The following is a 21,154-nucleotide window of genomic DNA, read 5'->3' on the forward strand; positions in this document are numbered from 1 at the left end:
ACATTGGGTTGTGAAGGAAGAACAGTTCTCAACAGTGTGATATGAGGGGATCCTTGGGGAAGGACAGGGGCCGCCGTCCCCCCAGGGCCCCGAACAGGCGTCGGGACACAGCCTGAGGGCCGTGGGCTGGCAGATTTTCACCACAGCACCTGGCCCTCTGGGAGGCCCAATGCGGAGACGCTTGGGTGGTTCGAACCACGTCGCAGGGCTACAGGTTGCAGTTCCGCCCTCGGCCCCCACCCCCTACGGGGGTCAGGGTGACTTCGGTCACAGATCCTGCACGGGTCAGCATCCTGATGCAGGAAATAGATGGTCTCCTGGACAAACGGGCCACAGCGGTCGTTCAGCCGCATTTGCAGGCAGACGGCTTTTATTCGACGTATTTCTTGGTACCAAAGAAGGACGGGTCCCTGCGGCCGGTACTGGACCTCAGGGGTCTCAATCGGTTCCTGAAGGTGCTGCCCTTCCGCATGCTTCGGACTCGTGATGTCCTTCAGGTAGTTTGTCCAGGGGAGTGGTTCACGACAATAGATCTCAAGGATGCAGGTACTTCCATGTTCCGATCCATCCGGGGCACACAAAGTACCTGCGGTTTTCTTTCCTCTGGAGGGTGTACCAGTTTCTGGTTCTGCCATTCGGCTTGTCTCTCACCCCCCGAGTTTTCACGAGGTGCGTGAAGGCAGCCCTGAGCCCCCTGTGTCGGGCGGGGTTGAAGGTCCTGCCATATCTCGACGACTGGCTTGTCTGTGCGCCATCGTGTCGCGAAGTGGGTCTGGTCACGGCCAGTGTCCTTGCTCACGTCGAGGCACTGGGGCTGACGGTGAGCCTGCAGAAGAGTTCTCTGGCTCTGACTCAGCGGGTGGATTTTATTGGCATTGCCATAGATTCTGTGGCCATTCGGGCGAGGCTGACCGAGCAGAGGAGGGTCCGAATTCGGTCTTTGCTCCGGGCCTTTCGCCTTGGGGCAGCACCCCCGGTCCAGGTGTGGCTATGACTGTTGGGGATGCTCTCGGCTTCTGCACTGGTGCCTCTCGGGCTGCTCCAACTTTGGCCCTTGCAGAGGTGGTTCAACGGCTTCCGCCTGGATCCCCGGCAACACCGACGGGTCGAGCTGGAGGTCACGAGCAGCTGTGTGGCTCTTTTGCGCCGTTGGGATGATGTCGCCTACCTGAGTCTCGGTGTCCCACTTGGCGCGGTCCCCGCCAGACGGGAGGTGGTCACGACGGATGCGTCACCCCGGGGGTGGGGGGCGCACTGGCAGTGCAGGTCGGTCAAGCACGTTCTCGTCCGGACGGACAGCACCTCGGCGGTGTTCCACATAAACCATCAGGGGGGCACCAGGTCATTGCGATCGTTGAGGGAGGCTCAGATGCTGTTGACCTGGGCTTACCCTCGCTTGGCCTCCATCAGGGCACTGCATCTTCCGGGGTGGAGGAACTCGGTGGCGGATTGCCTGTCTCGGCGGGGTCGACGCCCCGTTGGGGATGGACACCCTCGCCAATGCCTGGCCGTTGGTTTGGCTGTACGCTTTCCCGCCTTTCCCGTTGATCTTACCGACCCTCCATCAGGCGAGGGACTCGTCACACGAGGTCCTTCTGGTGGTGCCAGACTGGCCCATGAGGGTGTGGTTTCCATTGCTTCTCAGTCTGTTGAACGGGGAGTCGTGGCGGTTGCCGGCGAGACGGGACCTCCTGTCTCAGATGGAGGGGAGGATTTGGCATCCGTCCCCAGATCATCTTCAGCTCACAGTGTGGCCACTGAGGGGTGCAGGCAGCCCCCAGTCGGCTTAGAGCCCTCCATCCAGCAGGTGCTGGATAGTCCCAGGGCTCCGTCTACAAGGGCCACGTACGCTCACTGTTGGAAGCAGTTCTCTACCTGATGTTCCGGCAGGGACGTGGACCCTGGTTCTTGTTCCCTGCATGAGGTTCTGCGGTACCTCCGGCACCTGTTTCACAAGGGCTCGGCTGCCTCGACCCTGAAGGTACACCTGGCGGCTATTTCGGCCAACCACCTCTTAGTGGATGGCGGGAGCATTGGGGCTCACTATTTGGTGACCCAGTTTATGCGGGGCGTGAGAAGGTTGCGTCCTCCCTTGTGCAGGCCGGCACCTGCTTGGGACCTTCCCCTGGTCCTGCAGGTCCTGTGTGGGCCACCCTTTGAGCCGATGACTACCGCCCAGTTGGAAGTGGCGTCTGTGAAAACCGCCTTTCTCTTGGCAGTGACAACGGCTAAACGGGTCAGTAAGCTGCACGCACTGGACATCAGCCCTGCCTGCCTGTGGTGGAAGGCAGATGGGTCGGGGGTGACGCTGTTGCCCAACGTTGCCTTTCTTCCCAAAGTTCTGCCCTCTGGCTACGTAAATGCTGCAATCGAGCTGGGGGCGTATTTCCCTCCCCCATTTTATTCAGAGGGACAAGGACGGGCGAATTTTCTGTGCCCGGTCCGGGCACTGCAGCTCTACATTGTGGCTACAAACACTGTCCGGCAGTCGAAGCAGCTGTTTGTCTGTCACGGAGGAGTGAACAGGGGTCGAGCCCTTTCGAAGCAGAGGCTGTTGCATTGGGTTGTGGATGCCATTGCGATGGCTTATGCGGCAGTGGGTGCAGTGGCTCCCCCGGGATCGTGTGCCATTCCCCAAGGAGTGTTACTACATCCTGGGCGGCGATGAGAGGCGTGCCACTGACGGACGTCTGTGCGGCGGCGTCCTGGGCAACTCCGTGCACGTTTGCATGCTTCTACCGCCTCAATGTTGGCCACGGGTCCATTCTCGCTTCGGCGGTGCTGCCTCTGGTGGCTACCTCTTGAGTGGGGGTAAGTTTTACGTTCCTCGTGACACTGCTGGCATAAGTCATCTACTCTGTTTACTGCCACTGGCAGTCAGGAGGGAACGAAACAGAACGGAAGTTACGGTGTAACTATGGTTCTGTGAGTTCCTGGATGACTGCCAGTCACAGGGGTCACTTGGAACTTCTCGGGCGAGAAGATCCCGGGAGACCCGAACGTAGCTATCGGCGCATAATTTATAGACTAGCGACCAGGTACGCTATGTGTCGCGTGCGTGACTTTGTTTACATTAGTACTCGACCTGCGCAGAGCGCGAGGAGATACATCCACTCTGTTTACTGCCACTGGCAGTCATCCAGGAACTCACAGAACCATATTTACACCATAACTTCCGTTTCTCTGACATGTCTTTATCCAGGATCCCAACCACTAACTTGTCGCGAATGTTTTCAATCTTCGCCGGACCAAACTGACAGGTCTCGGCCAGTTCATAGAGTGTACGTATGTATTCCTCCGCGGACTCACCCTTCTTTTGCGAGCGGAGGTAAAACCGTGCTCGTTCGTGGATGACGTTAACTTTTGGAATGAAGTAATTATTTAGCTTTTCCAATACTGTGTCGTAGTCCTCCTCCTCAACGAACCGCAGAGTGTTAAACACTTGTTCCGCTTCCTTGCCAAGCGCGTAGAGTAGTGTGCTAACCTGCACAGCTCCAGCCTCAAGGTTTAGCTTAGTTGCTAGCCGTAACGCTGGAACCGCTGCCTCCACTCCGGCCACTGCTCCGGGCGGGTGAAGTCAAAGTTCTCGGGAGGGTTAAACTTGGCCATATTCACCGCTTAATTTCTGACACCATGTTCTAAGTACAACCAACGTAATAAATGACTCAACGTCCTTAAACTCGAGAGGTGTTGTGTTTATTTCTCAGCCCGCCGAACTCTCTCCAAAACTCCTCCCACTTCAGGCAAGTCTTAAAGGCATACACACTGCATCTATTCACATGACACTTCCTAAAACACCAAACAGGAGCTTTTGAAAATTAAATTTTAAAAAATTCACAAAAAATTCTGTCATTTTACAAAAAAAAATACAAATGTGTAGTATGGAGAGCATGCAAGCAGTGATAAGTTGGAGTAATTTTGATGTCACTATAGTTTTCAGGGTAGATAAAATTATAAGTTAAAAAACCACCCAAAATAAGAGAAGTCATTAAAAAAATAAAAGATGTAGTAGGATCAGCATCCAAGTGGTGATTTACAGTGTGTATTTGGTGTCACTACAATTTAAAATTAAGGAGATAAAATGTCACCCAAAATCAAAAATGTGAAGTGTGGTATGATCAGTTTAGTTCGTTTGGTCACACTGCATATTAATGTCTTATGTTTAGTGATGACATATTGAATGTTTATATTACATTGTATTTTTGTAGAACTGTTTAGCCTAAATTTACAGTGCAGGCACAACAGTTATAAAGTTATGTCTTTGTATTTTCCATCAGATAGTTCATAGCTAATAACTTTCTACACTTGTTAACTTTCTCTTAACAAACCCAGAAACGCCCATTTCTTGATAAAACGAAACTTTAGTTAAACGCGGAATTGAAAGCACGTTCTCAACGTGAGCTCTCAGCAGTTTTCTCTGAGACAGCAGGAGGGGAGATTAGTGGCTGGACCGATGGGCTGGACACAACAGAACAGAACTAGAGGAGAGAAGCAGATCCGTTCGGTTCTGGTAAGTAAGTATTTGTTTAGACTGGATGAGCGTGTGAGAGAACGTGGAGTGGGGTAGCTGCTGGAGAGACACTGACTCCGGTGCTACATGACACCCCTGAGTAATTGTGGCCTTACAAGTGTGATATACTTTATCTTACACCTACCTGCCTCCAGAACGACTTACTTTATTGTTAATTAGCTGAATGCACAGGAGCTAAAGTTAGCTGCGCAGTTCCACGGGGAGGTGAGCTAGTTAGCATACATGCTTTATTAGCGTCACACGCGACTCGCTGCGTTTAGTTCAGACGACTCATGACTTAAATGAGCTAAGTGAGTTTAACTACTTGTTTAGCTGTTATTTTTGTTTTCAAAATGTCGAGGAAGCGACTGACAACATGTTTATGAATTGCCAACATGTGATTGGCTGAACCTTAGAGCCAAAGATCGTTCATCACAGATGAATGAATCACTCTGGAGGTCAAAACAAGCAAGATTTTCTTAGTTCTGCCTGCAAATAAACAAATGCCTTAGAATTATTTAATGTTCATCTCGCAGACATAAGTTAGACATTCAATTAAATACTCTATCAAGCCTCATAATGAAATGAAATTATTAAATGGAATTTGGATTTCATTGTACTAGTACAAAAGAAACAAATTAATAAAATGTTTCGTAGTGTTTACTTTTATCGTCAAATTTATCGTTATCGCCAGAAGGGTCTGAAATTACCTGTTTTGGGCAATATTGCCCACCCATAATGCTAGGAATGTTTTAATTTTAATATAAAGAATACAATAGACTTTATTGATTGCACAGTGGGGAAATTCACTTGTTACAGCAGCACCAACAATTAAGAGAATAATTTTAAGAATAATAATAAAGGTACACGTATATGCATATAGGCAGTAATCTAGTATTGTAACCTTCAACCACTAAAAACCACAAGTAAAAAACGAAAAAAAAAATTGGGTTCCAACCATCGACATATACATAATGGACAATTCCTGTCCAAAGGCTTGTATTATAAGTTTTTAATCTGAAATTGGAGGTGGCCACCACCGCCATTTTCATTGTGTCACATGTCTCGTCACGCCCAGACAATTCCATAAAAGGGAAAAGAGGTGGAGCTGAGGGTGGGGTTGTAAGGCTGGGATCAAATGACGACACCCGTTGAACAGAAACAATGTAGCTACAAGCTAGCCCAAAGCTAACGCAGAGGTGAGAGCTAAGCCGAAGGAGGTAGCTACCTAGCTACAACCGGAGCTAACTGTGCACAGTACCGGAGCTTCTGAGTCGGAGATGCGCCGGGCTGACCACTAGGGAGAACCGGGTGGAACACAGAGGTCTCCCGAGACCTCCACAAGCCGGCAGTCCGCGTACAGACAGGTGTCGCTGCGCTCAGAGATGCGCCGAGCTGCCGCTGAAAGGAGGGAGTACATACCGATAGTCAGAACCCAGCTCCACTGGACAACATGTCATATTTCAACCCCTTTTCAAAAATGCAGCGTTATGTTAAATGCACTGGGTTTTACCCTATTAAATTTAAATGTCATGGTGAAACAATACATATTAAAATAGTAGTTAGTGAGCTACTTTGATAAGCTCAGCAAACGCAAGAGCGGCAGTGACCTAAAATACATAAATATAATTTTACTTACCAAAAAAAAAATGAAGTGAAGACTCCTTGGATGCTCTATTAGACCAAGTAATACCACAGCAGGTCATTTTGTCCAACAATTGCACAAATGTTATCTAAAAAAGAATACACAAACAGCACAACTAATGGTCTAAGTTGAGAGACTGAAAATGGCGGAACAGTTTTAAGGCGAGGCTGAGGCTTAGGCTGAGGCCTTTCCCTGGAGCTAGGTCTGCAGTCACGTGGGTCTGATGCTCATTAATTATTCAGAATTTTAGGCATTTAATACACTTAAACATAAGAGTGACAAAAAATTCACCCCCCTATGAGTTGTCATGAGTGCATACTAGATCTGTTAAACATTAAACATGTTTTGGAACCAGGCTGTAAACATGTCTCTGTTGTGAATTAGGTATTTTTAACATTGGAGTCAATGAGGATTTGCTCACTTCTGACACCAACCCCTAGTGGATGAGGGTGGAATAGCAATTTTTGTCACTTCCTGTTTTGCTTCATGTCCAGACCGAATTATGGGGCTTGGTTCCAACACTATGCAGCATACTGCAAGATGCTTTGAGGTAGTGATTTTCTGGCATGTTGTGGAGGTTCTTTTTTCTTTAGCTTCCTTTTATTTATTTTTAGATACTAGTAGATGGAACGGGTGGTAGCTGTGGTAAAGGTCACTTGACACAACTGCAGACTTATCCTTTCGTCTTGCTTTTTAACAAAACTTACAGTTTGTTGGGCAAGGCTGTTCAAAGTTCAAGTGAGAGAAACAACGCAGTCCCTTGTGATTGTTTAAAAGCTGATCACACAGTCATACGACGGCAAGTGGCAAACTGAAAGTGAAAGGGATCTGCTTGGTGATAAGGCCATATCTCTCATCCATTTTGTCGTTTGTAGAATCTCTAAAGCCTGAAGATGAAGTGCTCATTCTGTAACCACAATATTGTGGAGAAAGAAGCCAATTTTTGTAGCAACTGTGGCTCCAAACTTTCTGCTGCACCTGCAAACACACAAGGTAAGAAAATAAGCTCAGATAATCTATTTAAGGTAGGAGGTTTACCTATTAACAGCGTTTAATGCCACATCTTTAATTCAGATGCAGAAAATCATCCAAAGTCTTTGATGGCAGACTTGGAAATCAGAATGGAGGAATCAGGGTCTCCTAAAAATGCCCAGCCTCCAGATAAGCAAGATTTAAATACATCTCCCAAACGACAAAATGATGAACAACTCAATCCAAAGAAAAAGGTGGGTGTTTGTCTTTTTGATGAGCTGTGAGTTAAGGGAACATATATTTGTTTAACAAATGATACCAGAATATACAGGTATACAGAATCTCAGGTTTCAATGCTCCTTGAAAAGTTTTATATCACAGATTTGCAAACATGAATTTCTAAGGAATTGTCAAATTAACTTGTAATCACCTCGGTTTCAGGGATAATAGAATAAATATATAAACCAAATCATATTGAAGGGTGTAAAGCTTAAAAATTAATTAAATTCTAATTTAGATATTTTCCTGTTTTCTTGTCATTTTTGTGCTGGTTAGATTATGAGGTAAAAATGTATTTAATTAGCCTCCAATTGTCCAAGTTCTCCCACATAAAAAAGATGAGTGAGGTCTGTAATTTTCATCATATGTGTACCTCAACTAGGGTTGTCACGGTGTGAAAATTTAACCTCACGGTTATTATGACCAAAATAACCACGGTTTTCGGTATTATCGCGGTATTTTTTTTAAACGTGCTACATTTTCACACAATTAGATAAACCCTATATGTCAGGAAATATTGTTCTCAGTTTGTGTCTAAATTTTGCCTAAAATTTGTTATTTTGTTATTATGTTGTTTATTTGTTTACAATTTTCCCCTTTAGTCTTTAAAATACCAATATTTGCCCATAACTTCTAATTTTTTGTCTATTTGATGTCATCATTTAAAAATATTAGATCAGATGATACTCAGTAATCAAGTAGCCTTCTAATCAGATACTTTTTTTACCCTTACTTGAGTAATAAACCCTATATCAGGAAAATATTGTCCTCGGTTTGTGTCCTTCCAGTGAGCTTAGCAGATTTGGGAAAATGTCATAAATTTATAATTATTCTCGGAGAGAGACCAACTCTTATCTGCCCCTGGGAGCCCCGTAATGCATAGCGTCATTTCAATATGACGGTGTCCGTGACACGGTTTATATGCAGGTAGCGGCGCTGCGTCTGCTTTATATAGCGACTCGTTGCATTCTCCCTCAACCCAAATCCTCGGATCACGCATTTTAGCTAAAACGCTAACGTTAGCTTGCCTTGCGTTGACTGTAGAGTTGTGGGTGATGGTCACGCAGATGTGTGATGAGATTTGAAGCGTTGCTGCCTTTCACAGACACTTTTTCTGCACGTGCTGCAAACAGGATAGCCGTCTTCTATCAACTGTCCCTCGGCATTCTTCAAATATCCAAAAGATGCCCGTACTTCCCACTTTGTCTTCTTTGAGGGATAAAAAAATGTCCTCCTGAGCGCTGCCGTCTCCTCCTTTGGCCATTATTTCAGCTTTAGCTTCAAGAAAGTTTTGGTTGTAAACAACAAAGCGCGCATGTGCCGCCGGCAACTTCAGCAGATGATACGGTGGCTGGACAGAGTGCCAGTCCATCGCAGGGCAACACAGAGACACACAGGACAAACAATCATGCACACACACACTCACACCTAAGGACAATTTAGACAGACCAATCAACCTAACAGTCATGTTTTTGGACTGTGGGAGGAAGCCGGAGTACCCGGAGAGAACCCACACATGCACAGGGAGAACATGCAAACTCCATGCAGAAAGATCCCAGGCTGGGAAGCGAACCCAGGACCTTCTTGCTGCAAGGCAATAGCTCTAGCCACTGCGCAGCCTCCTGGTGATTTATTTAATTTAAGTAAAATTATTACTGTTCGTAATTCTTTTTCTGTTATGTCTTCGGTCAGTATTTTATTCTGTTCTTTATTTAGCACTGGTAAATCTGAATAATTCAAGAATTTATCTATTTCCATTATATTCCCTCCTGTCCTTTCAGTGTAAAGATTTTTATAAAACGTTTCAAAAGCTTCCAGAATTTCACTTAGTTTGCTTCTTATTATTTTAGTCTCTGGATCTTTGATTTTATGGATAGTGTTTTGTGCAGTTTTCTTTTCAAGTTTCCAGGCTAAAGTTTTCATTGTATTAGATCCGCCTTCATAATATCTTTGTTTCAAGTGCACCAAATTTTTCTTGATTTCATATTTTGCTAAGTCAATCATTTAATTTCTTGATTTCTTGATTTTCTCCAATAGGGGTTGCTAAGCTTGCTTTTAATGGTTTTCTTCTAACAATTTTAATTTATTTTGTAGATCTTTCAATTTCTTATCTGTGTTATTTTTTTATGGGAGGCTATCTATATAATTTTACCTCTTAGTACAGCCTTCATGGCCATAAAATAGGAGGGGACACGTCCCCTTTATCATTAGTTTCCCATTAAAGTTGGGTTTTGCTTCTTATCTGTTCTCTGAATCGCAGATCAGCTGGAATTTAGTTTCCAGTTGCTAAACCTCGGTTGTAAATTCAGATCTTAAAAACAAATTTATTGGTGCGAGATCGCTCAGATCTATTGTTCCAATTTCACAGTTTTTAGTTCTATCTTTTCCAAATATTAAGAAGTAATCTATCCTTGTGTATAAATGAGATGAAGAGTAGTGGGTGTAATCTCGTTGACTGGTGTAAATCTTTCCATATATCCAGTAGTCCAGCCTCCTCTAACAAAATGTTAATTTTCTTAGTCAATAACTTTATATTTTGTGATTTCCCGGTAGAGACGTCTAAATTTTAGTCTAAATTCGAGTAAAAGATCTTCTCACCATCTGTCCACCTCTTGTATCTTGTCCTCGTTTCTGTTCTTGGCATCTGAATTCTTGGAGTTTCTCCATGGCGTCCCGGTTGCAGTCCTTGCTCTTTCTTGTCGTGCTCCACTCTCTGTTTTGGATCTGCTCCCGGATGTTCTCCGGACTCCTGATGACCGTTACCGGGAATCCCTTCTTTGACAGGTTGCCTCCTCCGCCGAACCGTATAGCACTGGTCCCTCAGGGTAGAATATCCGGGAATGGTGTTTGGAACTGGAGTTTCTTTTCTCTTAGCCCAGCTTTCACCTCTGAGTATTCCTTCCGTTGTTTCAGGACCTCAGGTAAGTAGTCGTGATCTTGGTTAACTTTGTTCCCCATATATTCAAATCCACGTTTTTTGCCAGGCTGTTTTTGTTGTTTCTTCTTTTGTTCTATAGCTGGCCATCTTGGCGATGATGGATCTGGGTGCTGCGCTTGATGGTGGCTTTGGCATCGTAGCACAGTTTTCTCACTCTGTTTGTATTTCACTCTTCTTCGACATCTTCAGTTTCTGTCTTAGCAAGCGCTCCAGGAAAACAGCCATAGATGGTGCGTCATTTTCTGACCCCTCTTTGATTCCATATATTCTAATATTTTCTCTTCTGGACCTTCCCTCTAGATCTGTGTTAAGTTTATCCGTTACTGCTTCCTTGTTTTTTTGTATTCGAGTTTTGGTATCTTTTACCCTTTCCTCTGCTTCTTCTTATTTACCTCTTCTCAGATAGCTTTTAGCTGCACATCATTTTCTTACCCAAATTCCCTCAGTTCTCCAAGTATGGAGTTACTTCCCGATTAATTCAGTTTCCAGCTGATTCCCGATTCGACCAAATCGGGGGGAAAAGCATTTTTGAAACCATTTTCTCCTTTGACGTCAAGTCAAAGACTCTGCCACGCTGCAAGTGATTACAGACACAACGGCTCTTTTAGGAGCCACCCCACACCTTAGACACAAACAAGCATTCCAGCTTCCTGCGGTGACCTGGAGAGATCTCAGACTAGACGGGTCCTATCGGAGCAAATCTACGGGTTTCTGATATCAAGAGGTTCACTCCACCGGCAGTGTCCATCACGACCTCTTGACCCCCTGGATCGCATGAGAACCTCTACAATTTTGATTTCTGGTGTCCTTTGACAGCCCTTTGATCTTACCATACCATACCATTTTATTTATACCGTGCATTTAAAATACAGCATGAGAGCTGAACAAACTTGGCCATAGTGGAGTTTGCAGTGTAACCATTAAGGTCATGGACAGGTGTCTTTTATACTAATAACCAGTTCCAACAGGTGCCAATGATACAGGTAACAAGTGGAGGTAAGAGGAGTCTCTTACATAAGAAGTTACAGGTCTGTGAGAGCCAGAAATATTGTTGTTTGTAGAAGACCCAAAACCTATTTTTCCACCACAATTTGCTAATAAATTAAAAAACATTCAATGTGATTTTCTGAATTCAATTTTTCTCATTTTGTCTCATAGTTGAGGTACACCTATGATGAAAATTACAAGCCTCTCATCTTTTTTAAGTGGGAAAACTTACACAATTGATGGCTGACTAAACACTTTTTTGCCCTACTGTACACCTTATTTTGTCTTTATAGAAAAAGAAGAGGAAGAAGTGCAAAAAGAAGAAAGACGGTGTCTCTTCAGATCAGGATCAAAGCCAGTCAGAGCTTTCATTTGGTTCTCTAGAAGACAACCAGAAGACAGAAGACGCAGGACACTATTCTGACAGTGACAGCTCTAATGTTAAAATGGAGGATGCATTAGAGTCACTCCAAGATGAGTTCTCCTCTCTGGAAAGACAGCCACATTCATTGACCGATAACGTTGCTGCTGCTGAAAACACTCCGGTCACACAGAGCGAAAAACCTGCAGTTGGTTCCAATACAGCAGGTCGTTCTGAGGAAACTTCAGTTAAAGCTAAAGGTGGAGAGAGAGGTGCACAGACGTCAGCACAGAATCAAACTCTTCCCTCTGCAACAGCTCAACGTCCCACCTCAGAGAACAAGAACTCGGGTTCAGATGAGGGAACACAGACTGGTGATGCAAAAGTTCAGATGACTGGCAAAGACGTCTCAAGAAACAAGAAAGAATCTGATCTTACAACGCCGTCTACTCTGGATCAGAATGCTAATTTAGACCAACATGCCAAACAGGCTGTAGAAGCCAAAGAGAAAGGAAAAAATCAGGCTAAGAGGCAGAAAGAAAATGTTCAGGATGATCTGAAAAAGAAAGAAAAGGTTCAGAGTGAGCAGAAAAACAAAGAGAAGAACCAGGAGAATCAGAAGAAAAAAGAAAGTGACCAGGATGGTCAGAAAAAGAAGGAAAGGGTTCAGGATGATAAGAAACAAATAAAAATAGATCAACAGGACCAGAAACGGATGCAGAGTTCAACACCACCAATGGTATTCATAATTATTGTTCAATATAATCTGTTTTTCTTTTTTAAATGACCAAACTCTTGGGTCTTAAATTCATGTTTGGTTCCACAGGCTTCCAGCTCCAGTGTGGACCCAGAGGACATGGAGGTTGCTGGGTCTGGGGATGGGGATGAGGATGGGTCTGGGGATGGGGATGGGTCTGGGGATGAGGATGGGCAGCGCAAAACTTCAGATGGTGACAAAGAACACAACAAAGGCACAAAATCCAACACACAAACACCACTGCCCAAAAGGTGACACCTCAACCTTTCAATCTACTTTTTCATTTTGTTTATCACATTCAATAAAACATTAATATATATATATATACATTTTTTTTTAGGTTGACTCCACCCAAGAATATTTCTACATGTGAAAGACTCACAATCTTCTTCCATGCAATTCTCTCAAAAGACTTTAAGTTTGATCTAGAAGAAGATTCAATCTTCATCCAGGCTGGGCCTCCGATTGGGAAGTGGGAGGAGATAGTAGCTGACCTGCATGTGATCAGGTAATAATATTTCTGAATACAAACACTAGAGCTGAGGAAAATAATCTAACAATCAATGCATCTTGATGTGGACATAAATGATTATGAATCATTGAAGTGCACCTGAGACCAGACCCGAACCAAATAAGCCAGACGAGTTGAGTCCGATTTGGGCTGATGAATTATGTTAGTTGACTGAGTTGAGTTGTGCATGGACAGCAGAGAGAGAGAGATGGACCGATTGTGTGCTTGTACAACAGAGGAGAGGAGGACACACCTCAAGACACGTGTTATGATTCCTCCTTGGTGTTTCAAGATGCGTTTAAAAAGCTCTGGTTCAGTCGGGCTCCGAGTGTTGTGATGTCGGGACTCGGGAGAGCCGGTTTTGGGTAGGGTGAGGGTGAGTGACAGGCTGCAGGAGCTATCAACTTTCTCTTATTTATTTGGAGAAGTTTACTAGCCTGACCTGCCAGACTCATCCTCTGTGTATTTTACACAGAGGATGAGTCTGGATACTCGGTGGCATAAATAACCATCAGAAAATAGGCAGAAATGGCAACTGTATTGTACGACGCAGTCGTTTTTTTTTAGCTCTAGTGAAAGGTGGCGTCTGGCGACGGCGCTGACATGTTTCTGTAGAAGAAAGGCTTTTAGCGCTTCTTCTTAAAGATATGCCAAAGTCATTTAGAACAGAGGAAAGAGCAGCAGCAAACTCCGCATCAGACGCTGTCTTCGTTGTTTATGAGAATCTGAGCATCGTGGTGTGTGACGTACGCTGCTCAGCGCTGATTGGCTCGGTTAGAATTCTCAGGGGGTGGGGTTATTTGAATGGGAGTGTCACCAGGTCCTTTGCTTCCCATAAGGAAGCATATTTAGTATGATTGACCAGGCAAGAAATGTACAGGAGAGAGTGAGCTCCTCTGAATGAGGGCGATCAAAGGGAAAAAAGAACATTGTGCCAATGTTCCACACTGTGGAAGTTCTTGTTACACTTTTTTTCTTTTGATGTTACATTCAACTAAAGAAATCCTGGGAGGAAGTTTTGGTTGATTTTAAGTTACAGGAGATCTTGTTTCCCTTATCTTCTCCTCCAGAGACACGGTGGACATGAGGAGATAATAGAATGGTAAATGGCCTGTTTTTGTGCAGCGCCTTCTTAGGGTTCTACAACCCCCCAAGGCGCTTCACAACACAGTCAGTCATCCACATATTCATGCACACATTCACACACTGGTAATGGTGAGCTACAATGTAGCCACAGCTGCCCTGGGTGCACTGACAGAGGCGAGAAGAAGTCAAAATATTCCCAAAGGGCAGGTTTGTAGAAAGATTTGTAGTTAGCTGGTTAGTGAAGGAGGTCCATCAGCTGGGTAGACTATCATTTAATTCTAATCCAGCCCACAGCCTCCTGCGGGTGTTATTATCAGCAACAACAAAACAAACATCTAAAATATTATTGGAAGTTTAGGATTTGCAAGATGTTTTAGTTTTTTCTACATTAAACAGAACTTTGTTCATGCGCCAACATTTCTGAAATGAGACAACTGGGTTCAAACAAAATAAACAAAGGCAACCATTTCATTTCACGTATTTTCTTACTCCCTTGAATGGCCGGTGGGGGTGGGGGGTGCGCGTGGGGTTTGGGGGCCACAAAGAGAGGTCTCGCGGGTGGAACGTGGCCTGCGGGCCGCCTATTGAGTATCGCTGGCCTACTGGTTGTGCAGCACCAGGCTAAAGACCAAAGGTGACCGATCATTTGCTGCTGTGGCCCCCAGACTCTGGAACTCTCTCCCGCTGAGCCTGAGATCAGTGGACTCAGTGGTCTCCTTTAAAAAGCAGCTGAAGACTCACTTGTTCAAGCTGGCTTTTGTATGACCTTCATCACCCTCTCCTTGTTCTTTTCTTACTCCAACTTTACCGGGATCCATTGATTTCCCTCTTTCCTATTATTTTTGTCTCTCTCTCTTTCCCATTTTAAACATATTTTAATCATTTTTTAAAAATCTTTTTATACTTTAAATTACTTTTTGTTTTTGTAAAGCACCCCATGATTTTTATCTTGAGGGGCGCTATATAAAAGATCTTCTACACCTATCTCCTGCATTAGCTTCTGAAAGAAAATAGACAGTGAGACTCTAGAATTTGAAAAGTCTGACAGATCTACAGTGCTCAGCATAAATGAGTACACCCCTTTTAAAAAGTACAAATTTAATCAGTAGCTCAATAAACAAAAGAACAATTTCTAAATATTTCACAAGGCCTGGATGAGAGTGATGCCCAACTTGCTGCTTCAGAATTCCCCACAGGTGTGCGATTGGGTTCAGATCAGGAGACATACTTGGTCATTCAATCATCTTCACCCTGTTGTTCTTCAGAAATGCAACAGTAGCTTTAGATGTGTGTTTTGGATCATTGTCGTGTTGGAAGAGTGCACGACGACCAAGAGCACAGAGTGATGGCAGCATCTTCTCCTTCAGCATAGAGCAGTACATTGTTGAATTCATGATACATCAATGAACTGCAGCTCCCCAACACTAGCAGCACTCATACAGCCCCACATAAGGACACCGCCACCACCATGCTTCACTGTAAACACCGTGCATTTTCTTGGAAATCCTGACCTTTATGACACCATACAGTTTCGAAACCATTAGTTCCAAAAACAGTGATCTTTGTCTCATCACTCCTTCATCAACCGTTCTCATCAGAAGATTCTCTTGTCGAGATGTTAACTTTTGTGGACAGCCTGGACATCTCTGTAAGATGGTTGCACTTCCATTTTTCTTAAGTTTTTGGATCACTTTTGCTACAGTATTGTGACTAGAGGTGGAAAGTAACGAATTACATTTACTCGCGTTACTGTAATTGAGTATCTTTTATGTGTATTTTTGCTATTTAAGTCATTTTTTAAATCTGTACATTTACCTGAGTAGGCTTTTTAAAGGAATTATACTTTGCTACATTTTCAATCATATCCGTTACTGAATAATAAAAATTATAGGCTTAATAAATTAAAAATATTGTGCTTTGCAGCGTCGGAACAGAAAGAGACACCTGCATGAGTGCCGCGTCTCACCTGTGGGGGTGTGGGTATACTGAGTACTGTACTTAGCATTCATGGACTCGCCCATCTTGACTTGCAATAGTGAAGGCTGTTGTTGTTTTAGTGTCCAGAAATCAGCAGAGAATGTCTCAGCTAGTACAAGCTAAGCGTTAGCATTAGCATTCCAACTACACAGCAGAACTCCTCCAGTGGAGATAAAACGTCTCTGTTGCAAGTCAGTGGTAGAGTCGTGTTGCCGTTATACAGTCCGAGGCGAGGTGTCCAAATATCAGGAAATTACTCAGCTGTGATGTCGCTAACTTCTGGTTCCAGAAAATGGTGCTCCAGTGTTTTTTTCCCTGCAGTACGAATTACAAGGTATTCATTCTTACTAGAAACCACTGCAAATATATTTATTAAATGAGTGTTCAACACCTTCAGTGGTCTCTGAAACATAGAATCCTAAAAAAAAACCTCATCCAATCATTGTGAACATAAATTAAATCTAATATATGATCAATAGTTAAAGATTTGCCTTATCACCACAGTCCAGTTGCATGGACATGCAGAGCTAGTTTTATGTTTTGTCACACTAACTTTAACCCTGACATCAGCATTTCTCTTCCTGTTGCAGAGATCTTGGAGACCACGGGTTTCTGGTTGGCGGCCAATTCACAACAAGCAAATCTTTAATTTTGTCTCAGTCGGTTCCATACAAATACGTCATCTATAAGAAAAAAAAGAAGACATATGAGTACGAGTACATATACAAGATGGATTCTTCAAAGGGCATTACCAACAGGTGTTTGTTCGTGAGCCCTCGATTCATCCCTGATGATGGTAAATCAGGCCTTCTCTCAGACTACACACAATGTTTTTTTAAACAAAAATAAACTGTGATTGTACAACAGATAAATGTTTTTGTTTTATTTTTTATTACAGGGGACTGGCATCAATATGATGACATTATCTGTGCTGGGCCATCAAAGAACATGCTACAGCGGGTCAAGGAAAAGTTGTGGCCTGACCAACGTAAAAGTCTAATTCAAGGCAGAGAGATTGCAGGACGTGTAATGCTGGAGACCATATTTCAGCTCCTCAGTAGCTGGAGTGAAACCAACTTAAGAAGTTTTCAAATCCAGCTAAGTCAGTTCTTCCAGGTTTATGGGAACCCTTTTGTGTTTGAAGAGACGGGAAAGAAATGGAGCACTCTGCAGTTCGGAGAAGATGATGTAAGTTCAGAGATGATCTGGGAAAGGTCCAGAAATTAGATTTGGCCAGATTATCTTGATCTTCTAGATCTCTGTTGTGCTTTTATAGGTGAGGAGGATGCTGAAAGACTTCGTGTTGCAAAACATCATTCCTCAGTTGAGAGATGGAGTTGCATCAAATGTGTACATTCAGGACCATTTGAGGGCAGCTGTTGTCGTGCTTTACATCTGCAGACAGTTTCAAATCAAACTTGAAAATCGTGAGCTCAACTGCCTTTGTGGTGCTCTGTGTTTGCCTAAACTAGAGAAAGACAGATTCCTTCAGTACTGGGCACATTTTTCTCAGGATGTCTCAGTATTCACAAAGTAAGTACCTCATCCTTTTGATAATAAAAAAAGCACACACCATGAAACAAACTAAATCACTCATTTCACTTCTCTTGGTTTATTTCATGTCCCATTTTTTTCATTAGTTTGCCAAAATATTTGGTAGATCTGATAAAAAGTGTGAAAATGGGGGGAATGCCTCGCTGGATTATGGTACTACCACTCCTCCACCTTCTCAACGGCCCAGCTAAGCCCTTTGAAGTAAAAACCTCTGGAAACTTTAAGTATGGTCTTTCTTGGGCCGGTCTGCAAGGCTTTGATGTCGTCAACTCAACGAACATGAACAGCCAAGAAAGGAGGTAACACTGTCCTGACCTTTGTTTCTTGTATATCTTTTGCTTCAGTTAAATATAAGCATGCAGTTTTTGATCATCTTTATTTGTGTTGTTTTGGTTAATTTCCAGGGCACTTATAAACGTGATGAAGAACAATACTCACTTAATGAAGGTGGATACACTCTCCCTTCGATCCTGCTTGTACCTGATGCCTCTTGAGGAACTGGTGGAGTGCTGCAAGAGCATAAACCCAGAGCTTCTGGACATGCTTTATGCTTTCTATAACAAAACTGTTGTGGAGATCACTAGCACTAATGCCCAGGTTAGCGCGTACACACACACACATTGCACATAAAGTATTTTTTATTAAGTATTGGGAAAGAAAACAAAAAAAAAATCACAATTTTTTTTATTTCATTGCAACTCAACTGATACTTTCTGTTGTCTTTTGTAGACAGTCACTGAGATTCTCACTCATATCCAGGAGCATCTCATTGAAGAAAAATACAGGTATGGAAATCAAATCTGTGTAGATACAAGTTACTATTTTTAGATCAATATGGTAAATTTCAGCTTAAGCCTAGTTTATGGTTTTGCATCAGCTCCACAAGCCAAAGATGCACACGCATTGACTGAGACGTTCTGCTCTCGGATCTCTCCTGGGGAGTGTTGCACAGCATTTCCTCGCCAGGACAACAGGGGGCGTAGCGCTGTTCATGGGTATCCTGTCACGAATCCGGCCCAAGATAGTATTTACTATGGTTTATATTGTGTTTCTTGTATTTCCGAGACTTTTTAACAAAACAATGGGGCCCTCATTCTCCTCCACCTCTTCATGCGCTCGCCACCTCAAAACCCACTTTTCCCTTTAACTAGTGACCTGTGATTAAGAAACAGAAAGTGAAGCTCATAATGTTTCAATGCTGATGTGATTTATTATTTTGTTATTTAATTATGCAAAGTAAAAGTGAAACTAAATCAGTGATTTTAAACACGACACTCACATTTAGTTTTATTTTTGGTGTCCTTGGGCCTCCCCCCGGCCTTTGATGAAGGGGCTTTTCCACTGACACAGTTGGTGTCATATAAACACAGAGTGTTCTGATCAGGTATTGATCTTTGAAATGACCAAAATCAAACCCTGTTCTGATTATCTTTAATCACTGAAGTCCTAAAAGAAAAACATGTATAAATTTGCAAATCTTTTTGTGAAATTTACAGAATTTGGGTCAATTTAGTTTGAAGACAAAACAAGCCATGACTGCAAACCTAACTTCTCACCCTCTAGCTGAGAGCTAAAACATCCATCCAACATGCAACAAACATGACTTTTTAAAATCATCCGGAGATAGAGATTTTCAAATGTAATATCAATGACGTAGTTTTGATTTCAGTAAGTTACTCCACATAAATATGATTTGTTTCTTGTACCAAAACAACGGTAATGTCACACGATTAATGGCAGGCAGGGACCAAGATGCAGCTGTTAGCAAGCAAGCTAATGCGGAGCTAACGTCTCTCAGGAGAGGTGGTATTTTAAACGGGACAGAGAAGGCAGAGCAACAGCCACTTGTAATGTGTGCACACTGGGCATTTAACATGCTGGATAGGACACCGCTTCATGATTCTCTGCCTTCAAACAGACTACTTTCACTTTCAGCTTTCCCCTTCAGGCGTCAACAAAGTGAATCACCGGTCTCCCATTATTTCCCAGTTTGCCACTAGCAATCCCAGTTCACAGCAAACTCAGACAAAACCTAAAGCAGACAGAGAAAGGTACACTAATAAACAAAGAGAATTAGCCAGTAAACTGCAAAATGTTTCTTGCATCACCAGAGCTGTGTGGTAGCAACAGTTACGCAGCGAAAAATTTGTTGGTCAAGGCTCAGCCTGCCTACTCTATCTTGGCAACATGCATTGCTCAATACAGCTGCATATTGAGAGAGTAAACAACAATATATTCATAATATAAACGTGTTTTAATCTGTGTACTTCCCAAATAAGTGAAAGTGAAACTTAAAAGGACAACTTGGGTGTGTTTTCTTACTTTAACGCGTTCCTGAAAAGTATCAGATCAAGACTCTATCGGCAGATACTCAAAATCAAATCAGTCGGATCGAGAGCAGAAAAATCGTGATCGGAACGTCAAAATCAAGTGTCTCTAAATAATAAAAAGAAAAGGTCTAATTTAAAGATAATAAAATATTATAGTGCAAAAGCCAATGTTCTCATATGTGGACACGGGGTCTCAGGAGGATAATATACAATTTTGCAGATGTTTGGCTGTTCATCTGTTCTTCATATTTACCTGTTCTCACATGTCTATGGAAGAAAAGTAATTGCGTAATATATGTTGCTATCATTTTGTCACCCACCTCTAATTTGGATGATCTGTATTTTTGCCTATAATCTGTCTTTTTTGTTCAAGTCCCTCCACACAGACCTACAGAAAAGAGTGTCTTGCAACAGCAGTGCTACTGTTGGAGAAGATCTGCAAAGGAGTGAAACCTTCATCTTACACTCAAAACTTCCCTGATATTTCTGTGGCAGCGATGAATCTAGTGGCATCAGTGTCAGACTTTTTTCACTCCCACAAGGAACAGGTATAAAAATTTGGTTCAGACGTGTGGAAAAGTTAACTTATTAGTACAGCAAACATGGATATTTTTAGAATGAAATGTATTAAGAAGAAATGACCAATTATTTAAATTTAGGAGGAGCAAGCAGAAGACAAAGATGCAAAAGACTTGGTGATGTCGCGAGCGATGGGAATAATGAGAGACTGGATGACTCGGTCCTTCAGACAGAGTTTGCTCGATCGCGGTTCTTTTTATCGAGCTAAAACCACAGAAATGGAGGTGACTGTTATTCATTTAATCAGTTAAACACAAAGCACATAAAAGAATACTCGCAACCTCATAAATGCAGAGCGGCTTAAATTAGGATTGAATTATTTTAATTTTACAGATATGGAACAACATAATCTCCATTTGCTTCAAAGATGAAGATTACACAAAAGAATGGAGGCAAATATTCACCTTGGATTTCGAGGGAAGGTATAAACAGGTGAGTGAAATAAGATGTCTTGGGTTTTTTTGGGGGGGTGAGAGAACACTATCAGTAATTCATATGTGACTGTGTTTGTTAGGAATCTGCTCTTGACCAAATTCAGTTCTACTGCACATACATTGAAGAGCTGAGGGGTTCCCATCCACATGTTGCTGCCAGCATTGAGAAATGTGCTCTTGAAGCCGTTACGTCCTTGTGCCAGGTAAGAGACGTTTGACTTCACCATAAACACA

General features: G+C 43.1%; 1 protein-coding gene across 1 annotated transcript in view; it reads left to right on the forward strand.

Annotated features, from left to right (window-relative positions):
- The first annotated feature begins 4,370 nt into the window (after window positions 1-4,370).
- The window catches only part of rnf213a (ring finger protein 213a), a 44,377-nt gene continuing 27,593 nt past the window's right edge, over window positions 4,371-21,154 (forward strand). The window contains exons 1-16 of the mRNA XM_015942530.3: window positions 4,371-4,510; window positions 7,031-7,148; window positions 7,230-7,381; window positions 11,625-12,431; window positions 12,519-12,700; window positions 12,790-12,957; window positions 16,614-16,819; window positions 16,922-17,211; window positions 17,300-17,556; window positions 17,664-17,876; window positions 17,982-18,174; window positions 18,307-18,362; window positions 20,281-20,455; window positions 20,567-20,710; window positions 20,820-20,918; window positions 21,001-21,123. Of these exons, the coding sequence (XP_015798016.3) occupies window positions 7,049-7,148; window positions 7,230-7,381; window positions 11,625-12,431; window positions 12,519-12,700; window positions 12,790-12,957; window positions 16,614-16,819; window positions 16,922-17,211; window positions 17,300-17,556; window positions 17,664-17,876; window positions 17,982-18,174; window positions 18,307-18,362; window positions 20,281-20,455; window positions 20,567-20,710; window positions 20,820-20,918; window positions 21,001-21,123 (3,165 nt within the window). The 5' untranslated portion in view covers window positions 4,371-4,510; window positions 7,031-7,048. The remainder of the gene's footprint in view (window positions 4,511-7,030; window positions 7,149-7,229; window positions 7,382-11,624; window positions 12,432-12,518; window positions 12,701-12,789; window positions 12,958-16,613; window positions 16,820-16,921; window positions 17,212-17,299; window positions 17,557-17,663; window positions 17,877-17,981; window positions 18,175-18,306; window positions 18,363-20,280; window positions 20,456-20,566; window positions 20,711-20,819; window positions 20,919-21,000; window positions 21,124-21,154) is intronic.

The sequence above is a fragment of the Nothobranchius furzeri genome, chromosome 6 (assembly GCF_043380555.1).
Source record: "Nothobranchius furzeri strain GRZ-AD chromosome 6, NfurGRZ-RIMD1, whole genome shotgun sequence".
Taxonomy (NCBI): domain Eukaryota; kingdom Metazoa; phylum Chordata; class Actinopteri; order Cyprinodontiformes; family Nothobranchiidae; genus Nothobranchius; species Nothobranchius furzeri.